Source organism: Alternaria arbusti (assembly GCF_024043155.1).
Source record: "Alternaria arbusti strain BMP 1465 chromosome Unknown scaffold_7, whole genome shotgun sequence".
NCBI classification, from domain to species: Eukaryota; Fungi; Ascomycota; class Dothideomycetes; order Pleosporales; family Pleosporaceae; genus Alternaria; species Alternaria arbusti.
In genome coordinates, this window is record NW_026249947.1 from 866,384 (window position 1) to 878,540 (window position 12,157).

At 52.2% G+C, this 12,157-nt stretch overlaps 4 protein-coding genes across 4 annotated transcripts; 1 reads left to right on the plus strand and 3 right to left on the minus strand.

Moving 5' to 3' along the window:
• Positions 1–401: 401 nt before the first annotated feature.
• J4E86_006107 (uncharacterized protein) lies at positions 402–1,428 on the plus strand (the record flags this gene model as incomplete). Its single annotated transcript, XM_051446638.1, has 3 exons — positions 402–483; positions 802–936; positions 989–1,428. The coding sequence occupies 3 exons, from the start codon at positions 402–404 to the stop codon at positions 1,426–1,428; spliced, it is 657 nt and encodes a 218-aa protein (XP_051302213.1).
• A 2,662-nt stretch (positions 1,429–4,090) lies between these two features.
• Positions 4,091–4,717, minus strand: J4E86_006108 (uncharacterized protein; the record flags this gene model as incomplete). Its single annotated transcript, XM_051446639.1, has 1 exon — positions 4,091–4,717. The coding sequence occupies one exon, from the start codon at positions 4,715–4,717 to the stop codon at positions 4,091–4,093; it is 627 nt and encodes a 208-aa protein (XP_051302214.1).
• Positions 4,718–6,241: 1,524 nt separating this feature from the next.
• J4E86_006109 (uncharacterized protein) lies at positions 6,242–7,736 on the minus strand (the record flags this gene model as incomplete). Its single annotated transcript, XM_051446640.1, has 4 exons — positions 6,242–6,634; positions 6,691–7,244; positions 7,295–7,418; positions 7,482–7,736. The coding sequence occupies 4 exons, from the start codon at positions 7,734–7,736 to the stop codon at positions 6,242–6,244; spliced, it is 1,326 nt and encodes a 441-aa protein (XP_051302215.1).
• Positions 7,737–8,569: 833 nt separating this feature from the next.
• Positions 8,570–9,930, minus strand: J4E86_006110 (uncharacterized protein; the record flags this gene model as incomplete). Its single annotated transcript, XM_051446641.1, has 4 exons — positions 8,570–9,054; positions 9,100–9,576; positions 9,630–9,702; positions 9,754–9,930. 4 exons carry the CDS (start codon positions 9,928–9,930, stop codon positions 8,570–8,572), a joined length of 1,212 nt encoding a protein of 403 aa, XP_051302216.1.
• Positions 9,931–12,157: the final 2,227 nt, after the last annotated feature.

Below are 12,157 nucleotides of genomic sequence, written 5' to 3' on the forward strand. Positions count from 1 at the left end.
AGTCGCACTTTATCCGCCTCTCAAACCCCCGGCCCAACGCTGCCCGTGCTCGAAGGCTACGCCCCGCATATCCCCTAAACCTCAATTGTGTTCCTGTGCCTCATGCACCCACTCACAGCCGTCGAACATGACCAGGATGTCGTGATAGTCGGTCGTACTTAAAATGACACGATGGTTGGGGTCCAAAAGACAAAACCCACTTTGCGACGAGGTCGCGGACCTTGAGAGCGTCTCTATCGCTCTTTTTCCACCGACTTGAGCAGTGCACGTGCTGGGTGCTCTGTGCCATACGACCCTCGCTATCTATCGCCATGTTTTCTTTCCTCTTGCGAATGGTCTCTATCAATATCGCTGCTGCGGCACTGATACATGCCCCAATGCCTGCACCCACAGCTCCTGCAATGCTCCCAAGGCAAGGTCCTGCAAATGGCATCGTGGTTATGGGATACGAGCTTATCGGCACGCAAGACGATAAGCCAGTCTGTAAGTACACTGGCATGCGCGCTCGATCTTGAGATGCGCTTATCTGACCTGGCAATAGGGTCGATCAAGACTTTCCCTCAGTCCGACGGCTACCTTTTTACAACAGGCAGCCTGTATCAATCGTGCAAAGTGTCGTCCGCTTTCGAGGTTGATGGAATCACCACGACCTCCCCTTTACCGAAGACAGGTTGTGAGGCATGGACAAGCTGCTCACATACAACGGTGTATGGGTCTGGAGGCGTAACTAGTACCTGGTAAGTTGAGCTGCATGTCTTGCGCGTAGACTCGACCATGTTAACCAGCTGAACAGCGATGGAGATTATGGGCTTTGCTACTCGGACATCATGTTCACCACTTTTGGCGCATCCGACGGGTACACGCGTATCTACTGCGATTGGACAGGCAGCCATCCGTTGATGTCGACGACGCTTTACCAAGCGCTTCCGGCCAATGGTACGTGACAGTGCGCAAATGCTATATTTGACTTATTACTAATGTGTTGTAGTGGACTCAACGTCAGTCGCGTCCCAACAGGCAGCCTCCAGTATACCTGCATCGAATAGCAACCCGTCCCCAACATCGAGCCCGGCCGGCGAGCAGGATCAACCCCCTGGCGGTAGCAGTCGTTTGAACAACACATCCGTGATCGCTGGAAGCGTCGTCGGCGGGCTTGCGGTCATCGCATTCGCCGGTGTCGCCATCTTATACATCCTCAAGCGCTCCAAGCGCCACTCCGCGGGTACTCCTGTCCCATCGAGCGACGGTGATTCTATGAATCCGTATGGTACGCCGGAGATGACCAGGAACGGATATCCTGATGCGCAAGCGTATACGCACACGGCGACAAAATACGGACACACCATAAATGGAGGCGAACTTGATGGGCAGCATGGCACCGCCGAATTGGGTGGCGTCTTGGTCCACGAAGTAGAGGGCCGTCGATGAGAAGTGAAAGCAGGAGGAAGCGCAGAAAAGGCCACAAAAGTGGCCAAGGGGGCAGCGGTGTAGTATTGAATGCAACTGCCTCGGCAGTAATGCATCGTCTGGTCGGCTTACGCACCGCTGCTGGTTCTCGACCCAAGACCTTACGAGTAAGACGTGCGGCCAATATCTCGAGACGAAGTCGCCCCATGGAGATGAATGACAGCGCATCCACCGATCCCACGAAGCATGCAACCCTTACTTTGAGTCTATGTTCGACAGTCAGCAAGGCAGCGTCTGCGCACTGCGACTGATACTGGCCCTACTGACCCCGAGTCAGCGCCCCGAAGTGGCAGTGCTGCTGCGCTTATTTAGGCCTCCCTCGATCTGGTCCCCGCAAATCAAAGCGGTGCTGACATGATCCGGCAATTTAGCCGCTCCATAGGCCAGCCTGCTCACCACATCAACACCGACAAATGTAGATGCTGCGCATACAGCTGACATGAATCAGATTCTGTCCAGTTGCTGTGGTTCTTTTCGTACATGCGCTACACGATAGGGGGCTGTAGTCCTTCATTTCCTGCAATGGTATCTATCGACGTATATCTCACAGTATGATAGGGTACAGCCACGGACGTACGTCTCTACCGAGGTTTGACCGAACGCAGGTCTTTGAGACTGTGGGTAGTCGGTGATACTAGCAAGCAATACGAAGTAATTCTAGGGACTTCATCTCTTCGAGACTGTGGACATCCTCTCATACTTGGACTTTGCTTTCTCTTCTTCATCGCGAACGCCCGTTTTGGCCTCCTTCGACATTCACATCGCCAACACCAAGATGCCTTGTTCCAGCCTATCTCACCGCATACTCTTCATAAGCTCCGTCCTACTCTTGGTCGCATCTATTGGCACCCTCGGTCTCACTGGTCACGCGAAATGGCTTTTGGTTCAATACTTCCCCGCTGACGCTTGGTACATCTGGAGAGGAACAGATGGAACATATGACGAGCAGCAGACGATTCAGCAGTGGATAGCTGTGGACTACAACGAGACATATGACAGACTAGCCGTTGCGAGAGCGGTGTTGGGCGTTGTGGCAAGTGTACTGAGTATCTGGATCATGCGAGCGAAGCCCAGAGCTATAATGGAAGAAGATACACAGGTACTATTCTTCGTGATGGCTGTATCTTGATCAGGGCTTACAGCGCATCCAGAACTCGCAACATCCCTTCCGAGGCAATACTGTGTACATCACAACTGTGGTTCTCACAGTCGTATCCTTCGCCAGCACACTTGCATCCGCAATATGGTCCACGATCTTACACTACCAGTCACACAAGCGTTGTCAAATACCGAGTGTGTTGACGAAATACAACAACGAATTCACATGCACGCGTGAGCTAGCGACCTGCGTTATGCTACCTGTCATACGGAAAACGGATGATAGGGCAAGGAGGCTGGCGTGTGTGGAGACGGTAAGACTAAATCAAGAAAACAGATTGGAAGAACGGATGCTGACTGTCGTGACGTATAGAAAACTGTTCGGTGGCTGCTAGTCCCCATGCTCGTATTGGGTTTGGCATTAGTCGTGGGATATGGTGTGCAGATCTGGTATCTGAGGAGACGAGCGGCTCTCGAGCGGAGAGCGGAGGATAAGGTTGCTGTGCTGGAAAAGGCAGACTAGCTATCCGGAATGCGATGCTGCTGGCAGGCTCATGCCGCTTCCAGGCAGCGCTTGCAGCAAACATTGTTTGAAGCATAAGTTCTGCCGTGTACCGCACAACTAACCCTTCACATCGAACGACCATCTTCATCATGGATCTCACCCAACTTCTCAATGAAATCTTCGACATTACCTTTGGGATGCTGTCCATCGAGGATCTTTTGCGTTGCGAACGCGTCAAAAAGCGTTGGTGCGAACTGATTAGGGACGGGCTAGAGACCTCTAACGCCCTATTCCGGTACCAAATGTATATGAAGGAGCAAAGCAGTCCAAGTGGAAGGCGACTCTTCCTAGAAAGGACTTGGAAGACTCATCGTGCCAACCGTTCCACCGAACCGGAGGTACTCACCGACTGTATCGCACACCCTCTCCTGAGTCGCTTCATCGATCCTCGCTTCATCGATCTACCAAGGCTTGGCTCGATCATCTCTTTCGATAACCCTAAACTCCCCTACATCAGCTGCTGGCACCTCCTTCGTACCCTCAACAGACGGAATGGATTGCCCAATCCAGACGCATCTTGGCGACGAATGTTCATAACGTGGCCTCCACTCAAGGAGATCGAATTACACGTCAGCTATAGGCTTCACGATGATCAGCCGAACAAGGAAAAACCCAAAGTCATCAAGATCTCTGAGCCTGAAGGTATCACGCTGAACCACTTCTTCTATGCCCTTTCTGGTTCTGCAATACTGAAATGGGGGCGTACTGCAAGTTCGATAATGGAATGGAACAAGGCAATCACCGAAAGTTGGTTCACGAAAAAGTACAGGGGTATGCGTATCAGGGTCGTTCCAATAATCCGTGCGAAAGAGAACGAGCGAGAGACTGCTGCGAAAGAGGCATGATTGCTGTGGATGATAGAAGCTTTTAGGACTTATCACTTGTCATTCCGCAGGTACTATCATAACGTGTACAGAGTTTGCATTACAATTATTGAGTGAAATGAGATCAACGGTACAATTATGCCATCTGCCCCCTAACTGCACCAGGTAGCGCCAAGCTCGAATGCGTGTCTGCCATGAAAGCCGCCGGGTTGGCTTCAATCATGCTGACATGGAAGCCCTCGCCCGAATCCTTTCCTTCAACCATAACACCAGTCGTAAATGGGCCCTTGATACAGCCTGCGCTGTTCCTAACCGTCTCACTTCCCTCTACCAGCTCCGGGTTCGGGAACGAGATTCTGGGTGGTCCACTAGCACCGCGCGCGGCCTCGTGGATGTGCGTCGCTGTAGTCGCGGGGGAGTCGAATTCGCCTTGGAAGTTGTGCAGCGTGATGTTGTAACAGATCATGTTGGAAGCGCTGTTGATGCCGAAGTTGAACGTGCCGGATGCGCCGGCGAGACCACCGGTTGGCTCGGTGCCGTTGACGACTTCTTCCGGAACGGCGTGAACGAAGTGTGTGGACGAGAAAGCGAACAGCTGCTGAGCATCGATAGCGTTGGCCGCGACAGCGTCTTTACCGGTCAGGTCGATGTTGATATGCAGCTGCATGTGACCGTTGCCGATGTCGAGAGGCGATGCTGCGACTGGTGCGGCAGTCGCGCCCAGCGCCAGGCTTGCAATGGTGATGAACGCGGCGGTATACATTATGGTATAATGAGATGGATAAAAAGCGTGTACGGTAAAAAGATGTGCGGTAAATGTCTTGTCAAAAGAACGTGTAGAAGAGAATTGGAAGAAGCGAAAGGATGAATGAGTGTGTTGGAGAAAGGACTGGTCAACAGCGAATTATTCCTACCGAGCCTCACATAGCGCCCCTTCCATCTGGTTATATACTCACTAAATGTGGTGATACAGCGTACGTGGATGCCTTAGCACCAAGGCTTGGTGTTGGCTGGAAGTTGTTGTCCCGTAATTTGCGGCACCTTTGTAACGCGTGCTGAGTTTCGCGCACCTTGGCCAACACCAACAGCCGACTCGGCGCCTTGGAAGCATCAGGCCTCAACGCATGCTGTAAACACTCAGCTCAAATGAACGATCGAGTTACGAAGTGTACATCCCGAATTAGCATGAGCATGGGTGCAAAAGTTGATGAGCCCAAGGTACGCATCGCTAATTTGTCGCGGGTTCTCGTTCGCCAAGTACGCAAAACATACGATGCGGATGTCTTGGGCGGAATCGAGGCGCATCCTGATTGTATTGGATGTCTCTTCTCGTGGTAATCTTCTCGCCATTAGCTGCCCGTGATCTTGTGTTACTCGGATTCCATGCCGGCCGGGAGGAAGGGCACGCTTGAAAGGCCGTTCGACCAAGATATCATCTGCACGGCTTCGTGAACAGCAGGTCAAGAATCGGTCGGCTATCGCAACGCTACCGATAGGAGCAAGACGTCTGACATGCCGTTTCCTGTCAAGCTATTAACGCTCTTTCAAGGGCTGCCCAGATGAGATTGACTCTTCGAGACACGGGCGCGTGCTGTCGAAGACGAGAGGCATAGAGCAAAGGGCGATGCTGCAGCAGCCTGGAAGCCAGGCAGCGGTCTAGCGCTCATTAAAAGGCTTTGTTGACATACATTTCGAAGACGGTGGTCTGACTGTGAGTACTGATGACGATTGAAGTGTGTACGGACTGGGAGCAGTCATGACGCAACGGGTGGTCATAGCTTCTGCTCAGGTGAGATTGGCCCGAGCCACTGAGGAGGAGATCTTTGATCGTCTCATCACATTGCATTGCTCGCGCATCGCGAATACACACCCTCAGCATCTGAGCATCGTTCCAAGTACAGAGGCTCCGGCTTCTTCGATGACAGGTCTTGCCGACGTGATTGTACGCCCGCGAAGGGGTTCGGTGCAATGACGGCCGGTTTCAGCCACTACCCGACTCCTGTGTCATGATCCTCTTGGATTGGAACTTCTCTACTTCTAGCCACATTCAGCTATTAATCTGTGTCCTTCACGATACTTCACTACATTGCACAACAACCTTCCCCCGCGGAGAGATTACGCAAAGATAAGAGACGGAAGGGATGTGGCACGTTTCGACGCGAAGGTCAACGGGAACTTTGCTTTGCGCTTCATTAAGTCTTGATGATATTCATTACGTATGTATTAATACACTATATGAAGTGAAGTAGGTATTGGTATCATATAGCAGTCATCCTCTCACACCCAACTAAATTCCAGCACCAGCACCCGGGAACTTGGCAAGCAAAGACTTGTCGTACTTGGCAAGATCAGGGCAGCCAAGCTTCGCAAGGATAGGATTCAGGGCATCAGTCAACTTCTGCACAGCAAGCAGAACATTGCCGAGGAGACCTTTCAAGATATCCGGACTAGCAGAGTTGACAGCCTGGAATGCGAAGCACATGAGATTGTTGTCTTCGAGCAGTGTCTCGGCGTTGAAGACACCGCCGGTAAGGTCGGCGATGTTGACGCCGGTGAAGGTGTTGGGTTCACCGGTGTTGCCACCGACAACGGCCATGTAGGGAAGTGCTTGGAGTGCGCCTACAGCATCGAGGGTGAAGGCTGCGATTCCGTAGTCATCACCGATAGCGCGGCGGTACCACTGCGGTAGGTGTTAGTAGATTTCGACCGTTGATGATGCTTGCACAGCAAACTTACGTTCTCGGGAATTTTCTCCTGACCACGAGCCCATTTGAAGCTGCCTTTCTGTCCTGTGACGCCTTCAAACGACTTGAGGGTTTCTCCGTCGAGATAACCTGATGGGTACTCTGCAGAGTGATTCGAAAAGAAGTGGAAGGTGAACAGGTAAGTCGCAGTGTTGATAGCGTAGTGGGTCAGAGGCCCAGCCCAGTAGTGTCCGTTGGTGGCGACGGAGTTGTTGTATCTTGAGCCACGGAAAGGATGCATGACAGTGAGGTCGTAGCCGTTGGGGCCGATAGGCATGGCCATTAGTTCCTCAAACTGAGGGAGGTTGAGTGATACTGGGTTGCCGTTCTTGTACAGGTCCTCTCGTGTGGGAGAGCAATCAGCCTCGAAACGGTTGTGTGTCCCGCTCATACCCTGTGGCTTTCCGACGAGACCTAGTCCCGTGGTGAGTCCACCAAGCAGACCCCCGCTGGGCGGGCCACCGATGGAAGACGAGACAATGTCGCCGCCCATAACGGTAGCAAGGACTGACAGGAAAGCAGAGAGCTCGAGACCCATACCGAAAACTGCGGCGCTGTGAGCAATTTGGCTGACGATCCCATGACAGCATGCGTACCTTCGTTCGATGCAGTAGTCAACTGCGTGACGGAAGCGATTCCATTGCGAGGGAGATAGCCATGGTTCGCCATGACGTTCAGACCTGGGCATGGTCCGCGAAGGTCATTCTTGCCTGGTGCAATCTGTAGGTGGACGTGTTAGAAATTGATGCAAGAACAAGTCTTCCATCTCAAGAGTCCACCTACGTAACGGTGTTCACCCGTAGTGCTGATGCGCTGAGCGTCTGCATCGAAACCCGGCGGTAGGATGCTAGCACCAAGTTGTCGCTTGGCCAAGTTGGCCGGCATCTCTTCGACCGCTCTGGTGATCTTTGCCGCCAGCTCTGTGATCTCTGCGAGCCCCTCATCGCTGAGATCAGCAGGGAGGTTGTTGAGGAGGTTGGCGGGGAAGGCAAGTACTGCCGATGAAAGGAGCGTAGCGCATAGAATGGATGCCTTCATGCTTGCGACTGAAACTATACAAAGACTAAGGAGCGTATGTATCGGTGACGGGTGAAAAGCAATTTGGCAGTTGAAGGTCTATTATATGCGAACAGTCTGAGGTGTTCACGGCGAATGACATGAACGCCACCAATCACCCATGGCGAATTTCGTAGTGGAAGTTTAATTCAGGAGTGGTGTGCCTGATCATCGTGCTGAGATCATGTATGTCGCTGATGAGATGGCAAACCTTCTGCGCGAGCGTAGAACAATGACTCTGTTCTACATCAACGACCGACAGAAGGGCCGAAGTTAGGAAAAGAGTGTGGTGGTGCAGCCTTGGATATGCGCCTGACATGCTAGAGACATCGACTAAGATATCGACTAATGTCGGTCGGCTCATCACGTCATCTTCGATTGGTCGGTAGATGATTCCGATGCCATCGGTCGCAAGGGCGACAAGGCCCCTGATGCGCGCATGGTGCGATTTGGGATCCGGGGACGCTAGGCGTTGTCATGGTGGTGGGCGTGCAGTGGCGCTACCTGGGAACCTGCCGCAGCGTGGAGGCGGGCCTGTAGATCAGATGCCGCTAGCCGGAAGGGAGCGGAGCCAGGAACCGGGCAAAGGCGAATGAGAAGACTGCGATGAGATTCGGTCTTCAGGGTCCTCTCGCCTCTCATTACTCATGTTCTAAATACTCGAAGAAAGTAATGCGATGGCTAGTATAGTTAACAAGACTCGTCAGTAGTCATAGAGAACGGATTCAGGGTGATGCCGATTCGCGGCCGAGAATTGGTGAGCAAACATCTTCGTTATGGCATTATTCGTGATTATCAATTACCCGTAAGCTCCATCACAACCTCCGTATGTCTTCTATGTGCGTCTGAATATGGTCTGCCAAGGGCCAATCGTCACCGTGTAGGTGCGCCCGTGACATGGACTCTGGCAATGACTCGGGTGTTGCAGCCGAAACCCTTCCAGTCTTCTCGTCAACAATGAGATCGTCCAACTCAATGTAACCCTCCTTGGGGCTACGCTCCAGGTCGTCGTCTTTGAATAATGAATCTGTGCTCGTGTTCTCCAGTGTACGTGATGTGTTCTTGTTCAATCGTCGTGCACTTTGATTCGCAAGTGTGCTTGCGTTGTTGGAAGGGTTGGAAGGAGTGCTTCCAGTTCCAGTAGATTTCGATTTGTTGCTTCGGTTGGTTGAGTTGTGGTAATGTGAGATGGCCGTATTGACCGCTTGCTTGAAGAAGACACGGAGTACCGGGATGGACGTGGCAACGACTGTCATGGCAGTGTCTGCTGTTGACCAAATGACGGAGTTATACGCTTGGTCTGCTTTGGTTAGCTCGTTTCAGATATAGAGCTTCAATAGCTTACAGGAAAGATCCTGGGTCTGCAGCTGTTCGACGTATCTGGCTCGGAGAATAGATGTGACTCCCGCTAAGATACCCAGACTCATGGCAACACCAACTCCGATCTTCTCCGCGGTGCGCATCTGTAGATTCCAGAGGACCTTCCAAGGCAACAATGCCAGAGAAATATCCATAATGGCAGCCCATATGGCCTGGAATCTTCCGTATATTACGGAAGGCTCCTTGTCGATACACGTCCCGGGAAGGATATCAACAAAGGTCTTCGTTATTGGCTTGCACAGTACCCAGGGGAGGACAGCAACTGGTATTGCGAATAAGGCAAGGGTAGCGATAGCGAACCAAACGTAGGCCTTAAGCCATCCGTCAGTCAACCGAAGCAAGGTGAGCCCGAACGAGATCTTGCTAAGGATGATGCCCGTGATAGAAAAGGTGAGCGCGGATGCGCCATAGTACGTGATACGTTCGAAGTGGCTGAAGTCAACTAGCCAGAAGGTCAGAGATAGGTTGAATGAAGTCTTCTTTGCGAAGTCTTACTGTCGAGCGCATGCTTTCCAAAACCGAGGTTGATGCTGAGTTGGTTTAAGATGAGTTGACCAAGGAGCATAAACTGTGGTGTATCAGCGATCCATGATTCACTTTGACCTTTCGCCTCACTTACCCAGCTGATAATGAGTACAATGTCGTCAAACCAGAACTTCTTTTGGGAACGACGGATCCAACAGCGAACAACCAGGAAGGCGAAAGAGACTCCACCAAGTGACCATGTCGAGACGGCCATCAACATCGAGTGCGACTCACTCGGGTCACTGCGCCAGTTATCGAATTGGGTAGACATCTTGATCGCGCTCGCGGGGGACCGAGGAGTCGGATACGATGGGAACGTCCAGTCGGTATAGGTATATTAATGTCCCACGGAGTTCCATCCAAAAAGGGCTGTGTTCCTCCGGGATGAGGGTACAATCTATAGGTAAGGATGCTCCGCGGATGTCGAAATGTAAGGCACAAACTATACAATAGGCTAGTGCCTGAGACTCTTCCGCATGCCAGGGTCCGGCGAAGATCTCGCCGAGCTCGATCGCAGAAGCTATCGCGATATGGTGTTTGTCAGGTATGCAATTCACTGGAAGTTTTATGCCTATGTGTCCAAGACCATCTCAAAGATGTGGGTATTCGCTGGTCAAACCTCGTCTCGGTGTGAACGTTTCTGGTACGTGCTTTAGGCTTGTCTGACTCGGGCCTGAAGCAAGAGCCGGTAAGCATCACGTCGGCGTGCACCCTCGTCATTTTCCAGGTATGTGGCCAATCGCGGTTTTTGCACTTCGCATTGGCTTGAGTGAACGACGGCCCGAGAGCGGAGACCCCTCCCACTTCGCCGCTTGGTACGCGCGCTAACAACGGGCCCGTATGTCCCGGCAGTCATACCATCGCGGTTTTCAGGTCATGAGCGGGACTTGTGTAGATTGATGCCAGGGTACATTCGATTGTAGTCGCAAATCTTGTTCTCTAGCAAGAGTGGGTCGGCTTCCATTGTCGCACTAGGGCCAGCGCGCGGATAGACTGATGCTCGGTCATCACCCTTTATTCTGATAAAGTTCAATGAATGCCGAGTGCGTAATCGACAGCCGCGGTTTTGGACGATCTGGAACATGCCGCGCTCGGACTCATCTTGGGGATGCTGGTAAACCTATGACCACGAAGGCAACGGGAGGAGGTTGGACCCAGCAACATCGCACCTTAGTCTGATGAGTATGCGCTGGGCAAACGTTGGCAGGGGCTGCGGAGGTATTTCAAACACCCCCAATGCAGCGACGTAGGGATATCGCAGGTACTGCAGACGTACCTAGGTAGTCGCATGGCAGCAACATGCTGTGGCAATATTGCGCGACGAAGTTGCCGGCCAACTGTTCAAAAAAAAAAGTTTATTCATAGGGTGTCTGTTCCCGCCCACATGAGATAGTGCTTGTGGTTTAGTGAGTGAGGTGCTAACGGCAGATCAGCCACTTCGACATACCTAGTAGGCTGCGCGTGTGTCTGCACCTCTTTCACAAATGGCAGCAATGTGCCTGTCGTCACGATGGTTGCTACCCAAGACCCCGCATTCATCGTTAGCAGTGAGCCAATCGATACAAGAGTGGACGCATCGTGATCTGGACTGGTGGTGTTGGTTTTGGTGTAGGTTCGAAGACGAGGCGAACGGCCTTGCACAGCTAACTGTCGCTTGCCTTACCGCAAGTGGATTCACTACTGGACATGTCGACCGAGCACCTCTGGTTCGTCGCTTCTAGTCGTTACGAACACTGCTGACGAATCAGATACCGCTCTGAAGCGGAAGTACAGGTGTCGGATAGCTTACACCACGACTTGATATGTAATGGTTCATTTTCGCGATGCAATATGTGACCGCACACTAATGGTGACCTGTAGTGCATCAGCAGCGCTTTGCAGCCTTTGTAAACTCTGTTATCAGCGCTGTGTTTTCGGTCCACACAGCCGCAGTTGACCTGAATGAACATTCGTACGAGTCACCTGTGTGCTAAGAAGCAGCTATTCGTGACCAGGTCGTCGCGGTTGCAAAGGGAGTGGCGCGCTCGAATTACCCGCCGGGCGTAGGCATGAAAGTTCAGGATACTTGCATGCGCCCTATGCGCTGACCGCGTTCGTCGATTTCTCATGGAGGGTGGCGTATTCTCCATGTCTAAGTTTCGGGATCTAAACCTTTCTCTGTAGGCCAACCAGCAACTAGGCAGCTGGAATCGGAGACAAAGTTTGCGGAGCAGATCGGCCAGCCTAGCTCGTTCGGGTTCACACTCGCCATCGACTAAATCAACACCATCTCCCCTCCTAAATTCTCTCTACGTCAACTTCATGTCTTGTGTAGTGTAGGGCATCTGCGCTAGGGCCCAAACTTATGCGTTGGAGCCCACCATCCAGAATACTAGAGAGCCGGCACTTCCAGACGACTTCGATCGATGCATTTGCCCCGGAGTTTTGGCCTTCGCAGCGATGACCTACACGCATGCATAAGGTTCGACATCTTATCTCGTAGATCAAACTCGAAAGAG